The sequence below is a fragment of the Vidua macroura genome, chromosome 19 (assembly GCF_024509145.1).
Source record: "Vidua macroura isolate BioBank_ID:100142 chromosome 19, ASM2450914v1, whole genome shotgun sequence".
NCBI lineage: Eukaryota > Metazoa > Chordata > Aves > Passeriformes > Viduidae > Vidua > Vidua macroura.
In genome coordinates this window covers 13429810-13448353 of record NC_071589.1, presented here as the reverse complement: position 1 = coordinate 13448353, position 18544 = coordinate 13429810, and the positions used below count along the sequence as shown (strand labels likewise).

Sequence of the window (18544 nt, the reverse complement as noted above, 5' to 3'; positions counted from 1 at the left end):
ATTTGAGAGAAAACACCCTGCACAGATACAGTACCACCAAAAGGTGTTTATTTTGTGCACTGACTGCCTCAGGGGCTGGGGTCTCCCCTAGGCTGGGCTCACATTGGTTTGTCAGGCTGCCTGTGAGGGCTGATGTCAAGTTTCAGATGGCTGGGAGCACATCTGGAGCACAAAGGGGCTGGCAGAATGCTCAGGCTCCCCCAGTGCCTGGAGGCGTTGGATGCAGTCCCAAGGCCAATTCCTCCTGGCACTTCCTGGCCACAAATTCCAGCTTTCTCCTTGCGAGCTCGGTGTCACGGGCCGAGACGTTGCGGTGCCACACGGCGCGCACAGTCCGTGCCGACCAGGGGAGCAGCAAGACGCTGACAGCCTGCCCGGTCTCAGCCTCCTCCTCCTCGCTGACGGCACGCAGGCGGTCGCAGAGCTCGGCAGGGGATGGCCAGGACCCCTGGACATTTACCATCACAATGTTGGTCTCCACTGTGGCCAGGTTGATGGAGCAGAGGGGAGAGTCCAGCGCATGGATACCTGTGGGAGGGAGGCCGAGGTGGTGCAAGCCCACTGCCCAGCTACCTGGAAGAGGCTGCCTGCCCCAGGTTCTGCATGAAGGACAGCCCTTTCTGCCACCATGTGGTACCAGGGTCACTGAGCACAGCACGGGAACGGTCACGGCATGATCCTGGCGCTCCAGCCAGGTGAGGCTCCCAGCAGCATCCTCACCCGGCTGGAGACCCATTGTGGCCATCCGGGGATGGTGCCCACGGCTGGGCAGTGCCAGGTGTGCTGTTACATCCCAGCACGCTCAGGGGCCCCGAGGTACCTTCTGCGAAGCTCCGGGCGTTGTCGTGGTCTCTGCGCAGCGTCGCCTCCGCCTGCTGCAGCCCGAGGCGGGCGGCGGCCGCCAGCACTCCCGCCTGCCGCATGCCCCCGCCCAGCAGCTTCCGCACCCGCCAGGCCTCGGCGACAAACTCCCTGCGCCCTGCCAACACCGCACCAGCCGGGGCGCCCAGGCCCTGCAGAACCACCAGCGGGGTCACTCCAGCTGTCCCTGGGCTGGGGCCCGGCCTGCCAGGCGTGTTCTCAGCCCAACACCTGCAAACAAGGGCCAGGCTCCAGCTTGTGCCGGCCCCTGCCAGCCCCGGGGACCCCTCCCCACACAAGCAGACCTTGGAGAAGCAGAGGGACACAGAGTCACAGTGCTGGGCAATCTGAGCTGGCTCCACACCCTGGGCCACTGCTGCATTCATCAGTCGCGCGCCGTCCATGTGCACCCGCAGCCCGTAATGGTCTGCAAGCCCACGGACCTGGGAGTCAGGGGGACAGCTGGTTTGGGAGGGACCCCTGGGGCATCTAGTGCCACCACGAGCCATCTCTGATGTCATCTCTGACACTGAGCTCCAGTGTCCCCGCAGTGCCATTGTGCAGGGCCCAGCTGCTCACGCCAGGCAGGATTGTGCCGGTGCCATCTGTGGGCTCTCACCTGCCCGAGATAGGTGAGGGGCAGTGCCCGGCCCCCCGCCGCGTTGTGCGTGTTCTCCAGACAGATGAGCTCAGGTCGCGGGTGGTACCGGCTGCCGTGGGCCTCACGGATGGCCAGCTCCAGCTGCTCCAGGTCGAACGTGCCATTCGGCAGATCTGGCAGCGCCTGGGAGTGCACACCGGCGACCTGTGCCCGGGGCAGGGGAGAGCACGGAGCTGACAGGGGACAGTGGTGGCGCACGGGGGCTCCAGCCCTCTGTCCCCTCCGTCGGGTGTGTACAGCCCCCACTCGTGCTGCAGCCCGTGGCTTGGGACAGCGATCCAGGCCATGCCCTGGCAGCGGATCCTCTGCCTGGCGGGCCCTGGCAGCCAGAGGAGGGCAGCACGCGGCCGCCCTCCTGCCCGGCGCGCACTGCCACCAGTGCCACTGTACCCACCGCCACCAGTGCCACTGTACCCACCGCCACTGTACCCACCGCCACTGTACCCACCGCCACCAGTGCCACTGTACCCACCGCCACCAGTGCCACTGTACCCACCGCCACTGTACCCACCGCCACTGTACCCACCGCCACCAGTGCCACTGTACCCACCGTCACCAGTGCCACTGTACCCACCGCCACTGTACCCACCGCCGCCAGTGCCACTGTACCCACCGCTGCCAGTGCCACTGTACCCACCGCCACTGTACCCACCGCCACCGTACCCACCGCCACCAGTGCCACTGTACCCACCGTCACCAGTGCCACTGTACCCACCGCTGCCAGTGCCACTGTACCCACCGCCACTGTACCCACCGCCACCGTACCCACCGCCACCAGTGCCACTGTACCCACCGTCACCAGTGCCACTGTACCCACCGCTGCCAGTGCCACTGTACCCACCGCCACTGTACCCACCGCCACCGTACCCACCGCCACCAGTGCCACTGTACCCACCGCCACTGTACCCACCGCCACTGCCCCCGCGCTCACCTGCGCGGCCCCGCCGTGCTCGTAGAGCTGCAGGTGGGCGTCCTGGCCCAGGAACAGCTGAGCCCCCCTGCGCTGGCAGTGGCACATCACTGGGAGAGAAGGGCCGTGAGGGAGGGGGCCAAGGGCAGCATCCCGCAGCCTGGGGGCACGAGCTCTCACCGGCGATGAGGTTCGCCATGGTGGCCGTGGGCACGAACAGAGCCGATTCCGTCCCCAGAGTCCCCGCGGCCCGGCGCTGCAGCTCTGCGCGGGGACACGGATGTCCAGGGGGGCTGGCGCCGGGCGGGCCCAGGGGCTTGGGGACCCCGCAGGTCCCGGCTGTCCCCGCAGCCCCCTCCGGGCCCCTCATCCCGCTGCCCCCGGGTCGGGGGCTTGCAGGCAGGGACCCCCCGGGAGGCGCGTCCCCTCCGCCCACCGTTCACTGTCGGGTCCTCTCCGTAGTCGTCGTCGCCCACGGCGGCGCGGGCCATGGCGCGGCGCATCGCCGCGCACGGCCGGGTCACCGTGTCGCTCCGCAGGTCCACGACAAGCGGCGGGGCCGCGGCGGGACCCCGCGGCTGCGTCCCCCCGGGAATCCCCCCGGGCCCGGGCAGCCGCCCCCGCCGCAGCACCGCCCGCATGGCCGGGACCGCCCCCCGCAAGGGCTCCCGGGCGGGGGCGGGATCGGGATCGCCCGTCCCGGGAATACGGGGCGGGAACGGGGCAGCGGTCCTGCGCGGGCACCGCGCGCCGACCGGGGCTGCCTCGGAACGCCGGCCCTACGAGCCCCCATCCCTCCATCCGCCACCGTGCCTGCGCTGGGGAACACGGGTGGGGGCTGCCCCGGCCCCGCACTGCCCCATCCCCATCCTGGTGTCCCGCGGGAGGGAGCGCCAGGGGGATCCTCCAGAGTCTTTCCATGGCTGAGCGGGAATTGCTCCCGCCCCGCTGCGCCCGCTGCCAGCGAGGCTGGCACGGGATCGTCCGGGCGCTGGGAACCGGCTCCGGCTCCGGCTCCGGCTGCCCTGGCAGCCCGATGGCACCGCAGGTGGGCTGGCGCTGCAGCGGCGCTCTGGGATCTCTGGGCAGCTTCACGGATCTCGGCACTCTCTGCCTGCTCTGAGGGGACCCACCAGCCTCCTGGCAGAAATCCCCACTGCCCCTCAGCAGGAGGGCGTGTGTCCAAAGCAGTAGCGAGACCCCCTCACGTCCCCCCGCTGGGCTGGTCCAGCCGGACCCTACTCCCTGCTGCTGGCACGGCGGGGGCACCACTGCAGCTCCCAGCACCTCCCCGGCATTTGCAGGCAGGTGCATTAAGGTGCCTCTTCCCCTCAGCCCCTGCCCACCTGTGGATGTTGTGTGCTCCAGTCACCTGTGCCAGGCTGCTGCCTTCTCCTTCCCTCTGCCCCGTGCCCCCCCCAGCCTTGGCCACCCCAGGTTCCCTATCCTGAGCCCCCTGCAGCCACCCCACTGGTGCCCGCTCTGCCCGTCCCCCTGCCCGCGCCCCTGTCCATGGAGCCCCCTCCCTCACTATCGCCTGTCAGCCCCGCAGATGAGTGAGCCATAAACAGTCCTTCATGAGACGTTTTTCACACGCAGGGCCACATGTTAACAGTTTTTCTTTATTTACTGCCTCCATTTCCTCTTTGTTCCAGGAACTTGTCCTCCAACTTCAAGCTGCTCATGATTAGGCAAAAAGGCCTCTAATCTCCCCGATCTGATTTACCGTCACTGAGAGCAGACGCTTCCCGTTACTGGCCCTGGACCTGGGAGCATGGACAGCTGAGCTGTGCCGGCTGCTGAGCCCAGCTGAGCCTCCCGAAAGCTGCCCCGCCACACACACCGCCTTCCCGGCAGCTTCCTCTTCCAGTAAGCGCTGGGCAGTGCAGCCGGTCACGCCGCAGGTGAAGGGCTGGGGGAGCAGCAGCTGAGGGGCCCCAGCCAGGGATCCCCCCCTCCACCTGGGGCGGCTGATGTAGGGCAGGGCAGGCTTTGGAGCCACTTTCTCTGCCGGGAAGGGCCGGATGGCTGGAGCATCCCTCAGCATGGCCTTCCCATCACACTCCCGTGGCACCTGATGGGCTGGTTGACTGCCCTGGTGTGCCTGAAGCTGAAGGGCAGCTCAGGGCTCTGCTGTGGGCAGTCCCCCCAGCCCAGTCAGGGTCTGCAGCCAAGCAGGGGCTCCTCCACTGGGCAGCAGCCGCAGCTTCTGCAGGACCGGGCAGTGTGGCTGGGTGTCTCCCACAGAGCCCCTTGTTCTTCAGCCCTGTGCCTTTCCCTGGCACTTTGGTCTGGGACCTGCCTTGGGGGTCCCCCCTTGCTACCAGCACCCACAGAGCTACCCCTGCCTGTGGCCCAGCAGGGCCACGGTGGGGCTCGATGCGGCCAGCACCATGGAAGCGCTTGTAGCCTTATGTGGAGCGGCTGAATGGACGCCACGGGAGCTGGGCAGAGGGTGGGCAGTGCCAGCGTCTGGCCGGGGGCTTGGCTGGCGGCTGGGGACTAGCGGGGCCTCACCCAGGACCACACTGCACCACAGGACTGCAGTCACCACCTGCCCACACCAGCTCCTGCGGTGGGCTAAGCCCCTGCCCCGCTGGGCTCAGCTCCTGCTCCAGTTGTGCCTCCCCAGGGCTAAAATTAGCAGCTGAGGCCTGGCTGGGGAGCCGGGAGTGGAGCCCAGATCCCACCGCGGAGGATCGGGTTTCCCCCCTCCCTACCACAGGCCTGGCAACCACTGGGGCCGATTCCCGGAGCTGGGCCCCCCCTGCTACCAGCCCCACTGGCAGCCCCATCCCAGACCTGCCAGGCCCCGCCGCTTGATCTGCACGTCCCCGGGGCTGAGCGCATCCCGGCTGCAGGAGGGGCCGTGGGATGGGGGGAGCACAGTGCTGTAGCTCCCGGGGCATCACCGGGCTGGGGCTGAGCCCTCTGCCCCTGGCACACATGGTTGCCCTGGGACAGGCTGGCAGTGGGCTCTGCTCCCAGCCTCCTAAGCAGAGCCGGTGGCTGCGGCCATGGAGCTGTCAGTGGCCCAGGCAATGCCCCGGGGGTCTTGTGCTGAGCGCCGAGGGCTGACTCAGGACCTGGCCGTGACCACAACGTGCTCGCCGTGAGTTCAGGGTGCTTTCCTGTCGGGCTGCCTTAGCCCTGCGGCCACACTGTCCGTGCTGCCCACCCTGTGTGCCCTTTGGGCTCCGTGGCTCGTCCCAACGGGGTGGCACTGGCCCTGCCCGTTCTGGAGAGCCCTGGTCCCACCTGGGCCGAGGCAGCTGCCGTCCCTCGCCCTCGAGGCACCTGAGCCACAGAGCCGAGCGGTTTCCTGCTGCCGGGAGCGGCAGGGCGATGCCGGGAGCACCGGGAGCGCTGGCTCCAGGCTCAGCCGGGTCGGCTCGGACACCCGGGACCGGGACCCCGCCGCACTCCCGGGGTGCCGGTGACATGTCCCGAGCTGTGGCACCGGCCGAGCTTCGGCCCGGGACAGACCCCCGACGGACACAGTCCCGGGGCCGTGGCCGGTGCCGCGGGTGCCCCGGGGAGCCTCGGTGGGAGCCCCGCGCGGGCCGCTGCCGGAGCCCGGTGGCCGCGAGGTCCCGGCCGGTGCCCCGTCCCCGGCCCGCGAGGCCGCGGGTGCCCCCCCTCCGCCGGCAGCGACTTTTCCAGTAAAACCGCCGCAGAGATCCCGGCTTCCCGACAGGCCCGGCCTCCGCGCCGGGGGGGCGCCGGTCGCCCTTAACCCTTCCCGGCCCGGCCGGCCGCGCGTTGCCCGCCCGACGGGCGTCTCTGAGCCCGGGACCCGCCGGGTTCTGCCCGCCCGGCCCGGCTCGGCGGCTCCGGGGACCTGCGGGGGACTCTGCCCGCTCCCCGGGGCCCCGGCGGCGCCACTGCGGGGCCGGGCTGACCCGCCGGGCACCGGGACGGGGTGGCCCCGCGGCCTTCGCGGCCGCTGCCCTCGTGGGCTCCGGCCGTGCCGGGAGCGGCCCCCCCAGCCCATCGTGCCCCCCGTGCCGAGGGTTTCCCTGCTCTGGGTGCACCTGAACAGAGGCTGTTCTGCAGAGCAGATCGAACATCCCAAGGGCCAAGGAGGCGGAGAACCGTCGGGGAGAAAGCCGCTCTGCACGGCGTACCCCGGTGCGGGCTGCCTGGGGGCTGTGGGGAGGGAGCAGCCGGGGGTCCCTGGGAGAGCCCTGGTGCTGCGGGAGCTCTGGGGCACCCTGGCAGAGCGCCGGGGCCGGTCACGGCTAAAGGCTGGTGGCTCCACACCCCCGCTCCAGCGCTCCGCGGGGATGCTCCGGCCGGGTGGGCAAACCCGGGCATGGCCAGGCACCGGGGGTCCGTGCCGAGAGCCGTGCCGGGCCGTCCCCGCCGTGCCCTGCCTGCCACCAGCTGCTGTACTGGCTGAGCCAGGGCTGAGGTAAGTGCTCTAATTGTTTTCTCTGTGGCCCGAGATGAATAATTGAGAGGTCTTTGAGGAGAATTAATTAGCCCGTTTATTGGCAGTAAATGCTTTACTCCAGATGATGAAATAGATCCTGAGCCACACGTGGGGCAGGCAGATGCAGGTCATTGGTGCTGCTCTGGAGCACGCCGGTGCCGGGTCCACAGGCCAGCCGTGCTGGTGTCCCGTGCCCACTGTGGACTGGCACACTGGTTCTGGCTCCCACGGGCTCCCACGCTGCCCGGCCTGCCCGGAGCTCACTGCACCCATGGCCAGCACTTTGTGTGGGGAGCCTGGTGTTGCTGGGAGCAGGGGGCACTGAGGGGCAGGCAGGGTTCTGCAGCACAGTGGAAGCCCTCTGCCCCCATCACGCCCATGTAGCTTCCTGCTTCCCCCCGGCTCACATCCCATCCTGGGGGTTCCCTCCCTGTGCCGACCCTAATATGTCCCTTTATGTCTCCTTCTTGGTTCTCCAGAATGCCAGCGTGGTGCCAGTTTGGGGCTTGTAGCCTGCACCTCCTTCTCACCTCCTCTTCTTCCTCCCTCTCCCCTGGGTAGGGGGTGAAGGGCCTTGCATGGCCAGAAATGCTTAAACAAGGATTTCCTTGTTGCTGCATGAGCTGTTTGCCTTCTCCCGGGCCAGCCGTTAATGAGGTTTGGCAGGAGGCACCGTCAGCCCCAGGCACTGGGTTTCTATAAATCAGCCTGGAGCTGATGTGTGGGGCTGGGATGGAACTGCTCGATCTTGGTGCATGGGACTTCAGCTTGTGGGTCCTGGGAGCCCCTCTGGGAATGAAACGTCCTGGCATGGTGCAGAGGGGCAGGGGCTGAGCAGGACAAAGGGGCTGCTTCCCACCAGGCAGGGCAGGGCAGCCACTTCACACATTTCCAGGAATGGCAGAAAGTGCAAAGCAAAAAATAAAGCAGTTTCCTATGGCTGAGGTGCCTCGTCCTGATCTTTCCCACATGCCCACCTTTTTTTTGCCAAGACCAAGAGAGGTTGTTGGGTGGTCTGAACTGGGATGATGATCCTGCCCTGCCTTGGGTTGGGGGCCTGTGGCTGTGTGTCCCCAGGCAGCCTCAGGCATTGCAAAGTGGGGCAGGCAAATCATCCAGGCTCCCGGGAAAGCAATTGCTGCTTCCTCCTGCTGGAAGCAATGCCACAGGGGCAGGGCTGGCATGTGGGCCCTTTGTGCTGAAGCCGTGGTGGCAGATGTGCTGGCCGTCGCTGGCACAGGGACACTGCCAGGGCTGCAGGTCCTGTGGCCCGTGGCCTGCCTCCTCAAGTGTAGGCGGGAGCAGGTTCCCATTTCTAAGGGTCTCCTGGAAACGGCTGCTCCTGGCAGGCCTCTGTCCAGGAAAGGAGATGCTGGGAAGTGGGATGCTTATCTCTGGGTTCCCACAGCCATTCGCTCTGCTCTCCTCACCTTTGGAATGGTTGTTTGGGAGCCGGCACAGCCCATCTGTGCTGCGCCAGGCTGAGAGGAGGCACAAGTCTCAAAGGTGATGTTTCATTTCCTGCTCTGAGTGTGCTTCCCCCTTATCCAAAAACACCTCTGCTGTCACTGAGTTCTCACGGAGTTTCTGCTGTGTGTTGAAACTGAGAGAATCCCCAGTCCCAGCATGGGCTCCTCGGGGCCACCACAGTCTGCTGGGAAAGCTCTTCTTCCCCCCAGCTCTGCTGGCCCCCTCCTCGCCTTCTCTCTAGTAGCCTGGCCCATGGTGGGGCAGCCCCATGGCCAGTGGTGTCCCCCCACAGCAGGACAGCACCAGGATGGTGCCAGCGGCAGCTGGCAGGGGTTTTCCAGGGGCTGCCCCTCCATCTGCAGCCTCATGCCTCCAACCCTACCAGCATTCCCCACACTCTCAGCCCTAATGGGGGTGGCATGTGCCTGGTGGTAGCAGAGGCAAGATGCTCCATCGCAGCCCGCGCTGCAGTTGACCCCCTCCACTTCCCCTCTCTGCTGGCACCGCTCCTGGGTGCGAGTGCAGCCGGAGGCTGCAGCACTGCCTGGCGACAGCGACAGCGACAGCGACAGCGACAGCGCGGTGCTGAGGGGGGCGGCACTGGGGAGCCCTCGGCCCCTGGGGACCCACTCGCGACAGGGGCAGCTTTGTGGGGAGCCCCGGGGTGCGCAGCTCTGTGAGCGGGCAGCTGCGAGCCCGGGCCGGCCCCTGCCCTGTGCCCCGTGCGGGCTGCGGGGCCGCGCTCCGTGCCGCGGGCAGGGGCGCTCTGCGCCGGGACCCCGCGGCCCGCGCTCCTCAGCGGCTGCTGCGGCTGCAAAGCCGGGCTGGGAACAGCAACCCCGGCGAGAGGTTGTGCAAGAAGGGGGGACCCGGGAGGGCACGGGCGGCTAGTGTTGAAATTCCATGCTCTTACAGAAAAGCCCCCGGGCAGAATTCCTGACAGGGGTGATTCATCCCCCACTGGAAGCGATGACTTTGCCTCTCCAGTAAACACTCCTCAGTTCAGCGGGGTGCCACTGCTCCCGTCCTGCCACCCGCCGTGGGGTGACAGGGCTGCCCTGAGCACCGCAGGCAGCACCGGGGGTGCTGAGGAGGGCCAGGGGGGCAGTGGGCGACTGGGAGCCAACTGCTGGGCAGCAGAGCGGTGGGCACCAAGGGCAAAACTGAATCCTTGGCTCCCTGCCCCGGCTGCCACCCAAACCCAGCGCAGGCCATTGCTGTTGCCAGGTGCTTTGGGGGCCCCATCTCCCGCTGGTGAGGGCACACGGGACAGCCTTTTCCAGGAAGCACACGAGGGCAGCCAGGCTGTGGAGTTCCCGACAGCAGCTCTGGTTTTAATAACAGCAAATCAATGTGCTTCCTCCCTGGCCTCCCCCTCCAGTGGCTTCCCCATAAGGCAAAACAACCCATATGAGAGCCCCAACTCTGGCCGTAGTACATGGGGCTCTGAGTGCTGATGGCCCACGCCTGCCTGCCCTGCATGCTGCAGCCTGTTCCAGCATGCTGTCTGAACCCCAGCCCAGCTGTAGAGAGGGAAGGTTGGGGGTCCTCAGTGCCCCTGCCCACCTCTGCTGTGCCCACCCCCTACCCAGGAGGCTGCTGCCTGCAGGGCTGCTCCATGGCTGGGCATTCCCAGCTGCTCCAGCGTCGTGCCTCCTGAGTCCAGCCCCGTGCTGTGATTCCGCCTCCTCCCCGTGGGTTTGCACAAACCTCGCGCTTGCTTTGTGCTTGTTTTGAGAACAGATTAGTCATGGCTCTGAGCTGGCTTCCAGCAAATGCACAACAGCACCATGGAAAAACGAGAACAGTGAAGTGATGACTCAGCAGGGCTCCCACTCTGTCTTTGGGGTGCCAAATGTCCCTGATCCTGACTGGCCCCGAGCACCAGTGAAGACCACCCGGAGATGCCACAGCTGAGCCAGTGTGGGTGGGCGATGGCAGGAAAGAGCCTGGGGCAGTGCCTGCCTATAGTGCTGGCAGGGTCCAATACCAGGTCTTTGGGGGTCACAGGCAGCCTCCTCCCCTTCCCCTGTCCCCTCCTGCACCTGGTGGGTGGGGAGTCCCCCCCAGGCTGCTGGCACCTTGCTGCTCCAAACCCCCACCGCACATGTGGCTGGAACATCCTGCTGCTGGCAGCTCCAGCTCAGTGCCCAGCAGGCCTGGTGTGTTCTGGGGATTCCACAGTGATGGGTGGCTGCTGGGATCCTGCCAGGACCTCAGTGGGCTGGGGATCCCTGGCTGTGTGGGCTCAACCCCGGACAGCTGGGCCCTCCTGGCCACCACCTGCGCGGCAGTGACGGGAACTCCCGGGGCGGGCCCTTACCGTACCTCACACCTTGCTCCACAGCCCTTCCCTGCCCTGCCCTGGCTGGCTGCCCGGCAGCACAGCGTGTTGCCAAGCCTCATTGCCAGGTGGCTTATCGCGATCCCATGGCGCTGGACACCAACTGGTGTCGGCTGCCAAGGATGAACAGTGTAATTACTGGAATTACAGTAAAGCGCTCCCATTCCCACTCATTAAATGCTGAGACAGGGCCCTTGGGTCCTTCTGGGGGGCGTGTGCTCCAGCTGTGCCCTTTGCCAGCCACACTCCCCGTCGTCGCCCAAGCGGCGCCGCTGGCACCCATCACCCCGTAGCCAGCTGGTGTGGCTGGAGCTGCTCTCTGCTGATGGCTGCCAGAGCCATGGGATGGGCAGAGCCCACCGGGCTGGTGGGAACCTTCAGGCCCCCCAGCATTGTGCGCTGGTGAGGAGGGGGCAGGTGAGGAGGGCAGGGCTGGATTGCAGACACAGGGTCCCACATCCGGGAGCTCCATCCCCAGCCACATGTGTGGCTCTGCCGCTGCTGGCTCCTGTGCCGTGGCCGAGGCCAGGACTGATGTGAGGCCAAGGGATGCTCCAGGGCTAGGGTTTGGCACCTGCCCATGGCTGCTCTGCCAGGGTCAGCTGAGGACTCTGCGCTGTGCTGGGCAAGCACATCCCAAGCAGCTGGCAGCTTGCTGCCCGAGCACCCACAGGGACCTCCCATGTTCCATGTGCCCAGGAGTGACCACAGCCAGTGCTTGGCACATCGCTGCTCCCTGCGAGTGCAGGTGCAAGAGCAGCGTAGCCCTGGGCCCGGGTCTCTGCCAGGGAGCAGAGAGCTGGGGCGGGGGGGCCGGGGCAGAGCAGCTCTCGTAGCTGCTGATGGAAGGAGTGAGGAATCCACAGCTGCTGGCTCCCTGGAGCTGGCGCGGGTCTGGCTGGGAAAGCAGCAACAAAGCAGAGTTTCCATGGGGATGTACACAGCCTGCTGGGCTCAGCTGCATCCCAAAATACTTCCTGGCCTGGGCACGGCGTCCTGCTGCCACCCCCTGCTCCCTGCCTGCTAATAGCCCTACCTGGCCTAGGGAGAGCCAGGGCCAAGCCAACCCCCGTGGCTCCCCCAGCCACCAAGGCTCTGCTCCAGGTCACTGGCAGCTGAGCTGCTACCAGGACAGGGACTTTGAGCAGTACCTTGAGCGCAGAGGCCCAAGATGAGGGGCAGTTGTGGAACTGAGGGTCTCTGGGGACATAAAGTTGCAACGCTGCTCCTCCTCCAGCCCAAGCAGCTCTCTTGTCCTGGGCCTGCAGCTGGGACCACCGCTGCCAGCTCTGGGCTCTGCTGAGGAGCTCATGCTTGTGCTTCCTGGCAGCTCACTGGGAGCAGATGTCCCAGTCCCTGCTCCCAAATGTCCCTGTGCCCTAGCCTGCAGAGCAATTGCCACGTAAGGAGCAGGTGGTGCCACTTACTGTAAGTCCCCAGCTGCTGCACAGCCCTTTCCTGCATTCTACTGGGAAACGCCGTGGTAGATGTGGGAATGTCCTGGTGCTGCAGAGCCAAGCAGGAAGAAGTGCGTGAAGGGAGTGTCGCGAGGCCGGGGTGTTCACGGCGAGCTCCCTGCCTGGCTCTGCCGCCCCAGGGACCTCCGGTGCTGTGTCCACTGCCACCCTCCTTGGGGTGCCGGTGTGGGGCTGGGGAGCCTTCGTGGGTCTGCCCTGCTTCCCTGTGACCAGCTGGATTTTCTGCATGGTTGGTGTAGCCACGACAGAGCTGCGGTGCCGGCCGAGCCCTCTGCTGCTGTGCCCGCAGCAATCTCCGGCTGCGGTGGTTTCCTGTTTTGGCTCTGCAGAGGCTGGTTACACACCAGAGCAGGTTTCCTGCACCCCTGACCCCACAGAGTTCAGGTTCACCATCCCGGTGGACACTTCCTTCTTTGTGCCAGTAATGAGCCAGCAGAGTGATGGGAAGCATTGGTGGCTACCCTGCACCCCACGGGGAGGCCAGGCTGAGGCAGGATGGGGCGTTACAGGGGCTGTGGGGCAGCAGCCTGTCCCTGCCTGACCACCCTTCTGTGCCTTGTCGGGCTCTCATTGGGCCTGCTGCCCTCACCCTGCTCTGCATGGCCACCATCGCAGCATGGAGGAACTGATGGCACCGGGGGCATGCACTGACAGCTGCACTGGGTTCTGCTGGTGCTGCTTGGTGCCCAGCCCCAGGAGATCTGGGATGTGGAGAGCTGCAGGACGCCAATGTCCCAGCCCTGCTTCAAATTTGCACAGGAGCCCTGTGCAAATTCCGGGCTGGCTCCTGGCACCATCACAAGGTGACAGGGGGGTCTGATCACCCTGAAAACATCTTCCCCATCCAGAAACCCTCCCAGGGGGAGCTCAGCTGCCCCAGCCCTGGTGAAGGGCAGAGGGGAACTGGCTGCGGGACATGTTTGATAGACTGCTTACGAAACACAGGGCCAAGTCCACTCAGCTGCTCTGGAGCAGAGAGAGGTTTGTGAAACCTTCAGCAGGGATTTGCCCGCCGGCCGCCGCGTCACTGCTGCCGCGAGCTTGGCTTTATTCCAAGAAACCCGTAGGGCTGGCGGAGCTTCCCGGATTCTTGATTCAGCCACGGGTTGCAGCACCGCGAGGGAAGAGGCCCTTGGTCGGCAATGCCAGGGCCCTTCTGGGAAGTGAAGAAGCTCGGGCTGTTCCCACAGAGATGGGAAGGCTGGGGTCTGGCTGGGAGGACATGGCTAGGGCCACTGTGGGCAGCCTGGCTGCTGTCCCTGGGGGCAGCTTCCCACTCTGCCCCACCATGAGGTGCTGTGAACCCCTTGCTCTGCCAGGAGGGCTGGGTGTGCTCATAAACCCCCAGGGCCCTGATTTTCATCCCCTGGGGATTCACCTCATCCTGCCTGGGGGAGTGGTGAAGCTCCTGCCAGCTGGGGGGCTGCTGTGCCTGCAGCACTGCTCCCACCCCATCACTGGCATGGGGCAGGGCACCACGGGCGCTGCTGGGAGCCTTAAACTCAGGGATGAACAGGGAAACTCAGGGATGTGCCTCGGCAGGGCCTGGCAGGCAGCCACCCGTGCGCGTGGACATTCCTTGCATAGCTGTAGCGGGTGCCTGCGCAGGCCGTGGCACTTCTGGCAGCACGCGTGCCACAGCCACACGTAGTGGCCCCAAAATAGTCACTGGGATTGTGCCATGCCCACAGCCGGGACCGGCACACTCACCATCCCCCTGGTCCAGGCTGATTCCTAAGGAAATCCTTTTCCCAGCAGCTGGGGTTCCCCAGGGGGGCGGGAGCACTGCTCATGATGCCAGGCATAATGCCTACAGTGTGGAGATTGCAGTCTGGGGCCTGGGCACAAAGCACCTGGGCACTGCCTGCTCCTCACAGGCAGGGGCTCTGGGGCAGTTCTAGGGGGCTGACCTGCTCCCAGGGGATTACCCACATCCCTGCATTCAACTCTTCAGCCAGGCTCTGCACTGCACACCAGCCAGATGCAGCTGCAGGTTTATTCCCATGCCTACTTCATGCCCTAGAAGCGGAAGAGAGGAGCTTCTGGGGGCAAGGACATCCCCAGGAGAGTTGAATCCTCTCCCCTGCCTTGGGCATCTTGCCCAGCTGGGGTTCTGCACAGGACAGAGCTTTTCTCTCTGTGCTGTGGGGGTGAGCAGTACCTTGGCACCCCCTACCCTGAGCCCACTACACTCCCAGAGGGAGCACCTGCGGACCCTTTCCTACCTGTGCCTCAAAGTGCCCTGCTCCTGCAGCTCCTCACCCTGGCATGTGCCAAAACAGGGCTGGGGGAAGGCAGGACTCGCTCGGCCCTTCACGAGCACTGCACTGGGGCTGTGCCACAGGCCAGCCTCGGCCACCAGCTCGGCCCCTCCTGTGCCCAGGGCCATGTCTGCTGTCCCGTGCTTGCACCATGAGTGCGAGCCAGGAGCAGATCCCATCCTCGTGGCTTGGCAGACAGAGCGACGTCGCAGGGCTCAGACATACCTGAGTGCTGGGGCAGAGCTTACGCACCCGGGCTGAGTCACCGCGGCGGGATCACCCGGCGTGGACGGCGGCTCCAGGAAACGGCGCTTACGTGGTGTAAACACATCCCAGCATTGTGCCGGGGCCAAGTGGCCTCAGGGGTGCGAGAGAGAAATCAAACCAAATCTGATGGTTTTCATTAAAAAATAGTGCTCTTTATTATAAATTATGGAAACATTTTCTTTCTGAATATAAATATAAATATGTGCAAAGTTTCATCTGAGTTTGGTTTTGGTTGAATTTTCAAGCATTGTTTTGCTCAGCCCTCAAGGCTGAAGGTGAAGATGGAATCTTTATAAAAGACAGTGATTCACGTTGGCCTGTAAACATCCCTTCGGTTAAAAAAATAAGAATAAAAATTAAAAAAAGCCAGAAAACCCAACCACTTCTCTGGGCGGACGCAGAAAAGCACTCACGAGATGACAGGCTCCAGGGGATCATCCTGCCGCGTTCCTGCGGGAATTGGTGCCCTGCAGAGCAGCACAGCCGGGGTCTGTGGGCAGAGGTGGGCTGTGACTGTAGGGAGTAAGGGCCCAGCGTCCTCGGGGCGATCCTTGCAGATGCAGCTGTGTGGGACTCAGCAGCATCGGGACGCGACGCTTCCCCTCCAGCTTCACAGCACATCAGCAGGACCGTCATTGCGCAGCTGTCACGTCACCAGCTGACATCCACTAACCCAGACCATGGGGCAGGGGGGGATATTAAGGCTTAGTCCCCTGGAAAATGGCAACGCGGGGCAAAGGCATCGACCTCTTAGTCTGGGGCTTGATGTGAAAGGAGCTTTCACCCACAAGGAGGCAGCAAGAGGTACAGTATGGGCAAAAAACACCTTCCCCTTAAAACTGAGGAAAAGCGATCAGGCACTCCTGGGCTCCAGTGCTTTCCATTTCTGAGGGTGGAAGGGGCTCTCACCAGGACACCCCCAGGATGGGGCTGGTGGGGCGCACGTTCCCCCGTGCTGTGGGAGCTGTCCTGGCTGCCCAAGCCCACAGGGGCTTTGCCAATGGGTTCACTGTAACATCCACAGTCTGGTCAGAGCCATCTTCTTCCCCGTGGGGAGGAGGTGTCACGCTTGATGAGGAGTCCCCCCAGCAGCAAGGGTGCCCAGCTATGCTGGCCACAGCCCTGAGCCCATGGCAGCTTGCCCCAGTTCCCCCTCCCTCCTTCCCGGCTGGGGAGGCTCGGCATGCCCTGCCAGCTCCTGTGCCGGTGGGGCACTGTGCCCGTCCCCTGCTCTTGTGCTTGTAGCATGTGACCTTGCTCCGCCGGCCCCTTAGAGAGGGGCATCGTACTGGTCCAGGAACTCCTTGATGGGGGCTGGCAGCTGAGTCATCTTCTCATAGGAGTCCAGGTGCCCATTGACGGTCTTGCGGCAGAGGTGCTGCAGGGTGGAGACGCTAGAGGAGAGCGGGCGGCTCAGCACCAGGGGGATCTTCTCGCCGCCTGAGTAGATGTAGTAGGTGCGCTTGGGGTGCAGGGCCCCCCCAGGCTGCTCGGGCACGGCGCAGGGTGTGGGTGGCATGTAGTGATGGACCAGCTTGAGCACGCAGTCGAAGCGGGGCACGGGCTGGCTGCTGTGGGGATCACTCTGCAGGGAGAAGCTGCCGCCCTCGCACTGGATGCGCAGGTTCTTGGTGCCCGACTCCGTCTTGACACTGAGGGTGAAGAAGTGCCTCTGGTCTGAGCTGTCCCTGATGAGGAAGGTGCCAGCCGGCTCGGTGCTCAGCAGCAGGTTGGCCTCACCACCTGTCACCGTGCTCCAGTAGAAGCCGCTCTCCTGCAGCTTGCGTACGGTGTTCACCACCAGCTGGTACTCGCTCTTGGAGCTGAAAGTCTTGAGGCGCAGGCTGGTGTCGAGGGGGCGGCTCATCCCGGCGGCGGGGAACTTGCTGTGGGTGACCATGGCGCAGGGAGCCAGCTTCGTGTGCTCTGGACGCTGCTGCCAGCAGCAGCCGCTGCTACACCATCACCTGCGGCAGAGAGAGCGGTGAGCGCCGGCATTCCGGTCCCCGACTCTCCCTTCCCGGGAACACCTGCACCCCCGCTCCCTGGCTGTTATCCTCCCGCAGCAACAGCGCTGCCGGTTCCCGGCAATCCCCTTCCCCAGCTCTCATTCCCAGAAAAGCCGGCATCCCCCCTGCCCAGCTCTCTCTTCCCGGGAACCGGCAGCACCCATCCCTGGCTCTCCCTTCCCGGGGGAACCGGCAGCCCCCGTTTCCCGGCGACTGTCCTCTCGCGGCACCGGCACTCCCGTCCCCAGCTCTTCCTTCCCGGGAGCACCGGCACACCTGCGGTCTCCCGCTCTCTCCCCTCTCTAGGAGCACCGCTTCTGATGGTCTCCCGCTCTCTTACGCCCGGGGGCACATCGTTACCCCAGGCACCGGTTATCGCCCCGCTGAGGCACCAACATCCCCGGCGATCCCCTTCCCTGGGCAGCGCCGGCACCGCCGGTCCTCGGCGATCGCCCCCCCCGAAGGTCCCGGCATCCCCGGCTGTCCCCCCGTCCTCTCCGGGATTCCCTCCCGCGGCCGTACCTGGGGCGCGGGAGCCGGTCTCGGCGGCAGAGCGGGGCCGGTGCGCGGCGGCGAAGCTGCCGAGGCGGCCCGGGGCGGCCTCTTATAGCAGGCGCAACGCCCGCCCTCGGGTTCCTGGAACTGCGCGGCTTCTTGTAACGCGGCGGCACCGCCCGCGCCCCGCCCGGCCCGGCCCGGCCCGGCCCGGCCCCCCGGCGCCCCGCCAGCCCCTGCTCTGCCAGCGCCGGGCCCCCGGCCTGGCCCCTCCGGCCCCAGCCCCGGCCCTTCCCGCTCCGGCCCCGGCCCCCACAGCCCGTTCTGGGCAGGGCGGCTGCCCCCGCCCCTCGGCCTGCGGAGAAACGGAGAACCCCGCTCCGGCCCCCCGGGGGCCTTCGCCGTCCCCCGCCTCTGCTGGGGCAGCCGGGCCGCGGGCCCGCCCTGACGAGGAGTTTGGGCTCGGCTGATGGGGGGTCCAGCGGGGGTACACCGGGGGTACACCGGAGCGGGGGGGCTGCCGGTCCCACGTTCCCACGCAAGGCTGCCGTCAGCCTCGGCCGCGCTTCCTGGGGGACCCGCGGGGTACCCTCGGACTGGAGACAAGGGGGAATCCGCACCCGGGGCTGTGCGGGGGCTCCCGGCTCCGCAGCTGTTCGATCCCCGCGCCCGTGCCCCGCTTCGGGCGGCGGTGGCTGCGGGAGCCCCGGGACGCTCCGCGCGGTTGGTGCTTTGGCCGGTCTGCGGGGCCGTGTGGGCTGGTGGGGAGCCCGGCGGGACCGAGGCCCCCTGCCCGTGGCTGCTCCCCGGGGCTCGGTCCGAGGGGGCTCCTCGGCCCTCCGCCCCGCCCCGGGCCCACGGCCGGAGCCCCGGTGGGGACGGTGCCCGGCGGGAGGAGCGGCGCCGGAGCTCCCCTCCCCGCCCGTTTGGCAATTGTTGGTTCGGAGCTCGCACACAACCCGAGCTCTGTCCGTGGGTTTATTTTAAACAGTTTAATTTGCCTCGGAGGAGCGGCCGCTGCCCGGCAGAGACCAGCCCAGTGCGGCAGTTCTGGGAATCCGCGCCGGCGGACCGGCTGCTCTGAAATGCAAACGAGCCCCGGAGCGCTGCCGGGGCGGGCAGGGAGAGCGGGGGAGGGACGGGACGGGCACGACGCGGCTCCGGGGCTGCCCGGCGGGACCGGCTCCCCGTATCGGGACCTGGCGGGGGGACCCGCGGTCCCGGACTCTGCCTTGCCCGGCGGGGCGGCGAACGCCGGTTCTGCCGGGGCAACAACCGTGTAGGTCCCTTCGGAGCCGTTCAGCCGCGGCGGGGCTCGCCCCGGGGGGGAGAAGAGACACCGGGGGGGTGACA

General features: G+C 66.2%; 2 protein-coding genes across 3 annotated transcripts; both read right to left on the bottom strand.

The window, feature by feature from the left end:
* Positions 1–26: 26 nt before the first annotated feature.
* On the bottom strand, positions 27–3061 carry LOC128816948 (uncharacterized). 2 transcript variants are annotated; one of them, XM_053994952.1, is made up of 7 exons: positions 2869–3061; positions 2613–2696; positions 2454–2542; positions 1481–1666; positions 1167–1304; positions 821–1013; positions 27–528 (listed from the first exon to the last, which is right to left on the bottom strand). In XM_053994952.1, the coding sequence occupies exons 1-7, from the start codon at positions 2933–2935 to the stop codon at positions 191–193; spliced, it is 1095 nt and encodes a 364-aa protein (XP_053850927.1). In that variant the 5' UTR covers positions 2936–3061; the 3' UTR covers positions 27–190. The 2 variants fall into 2 exon arrangements, with proteins under 2 accessions (XP_053850927.1, XP_053850926.1); XM_053994951.1 differs by having other exon boundaries at positions 2613–2958.
* Positions 3062–14817: 11756 nt separating this feature from the next.
* On the bottom strand, positions 14818–17311 carry SOCS3 (suppressor of cytokine signaling 3). The gene is made up of 2 exons (XM_053995065.1): positions 17219–17311; positions 14818–16654 (listed from the first exon to the last, which is right to left on the bottom strand). Exon 2 carries the CDS (start codon positions 16585–16587, stop codon positions 15958–15960), a length of 630 nt encoding a protein of 209 aa, XP_053851040.1. The 5' UTR covers positions 16588–16654; positions 17219–17311; the 3' UTR covers positions 14818–15957.
* Positions 17312–18544: the final 1233 nt, after the last annotated feature.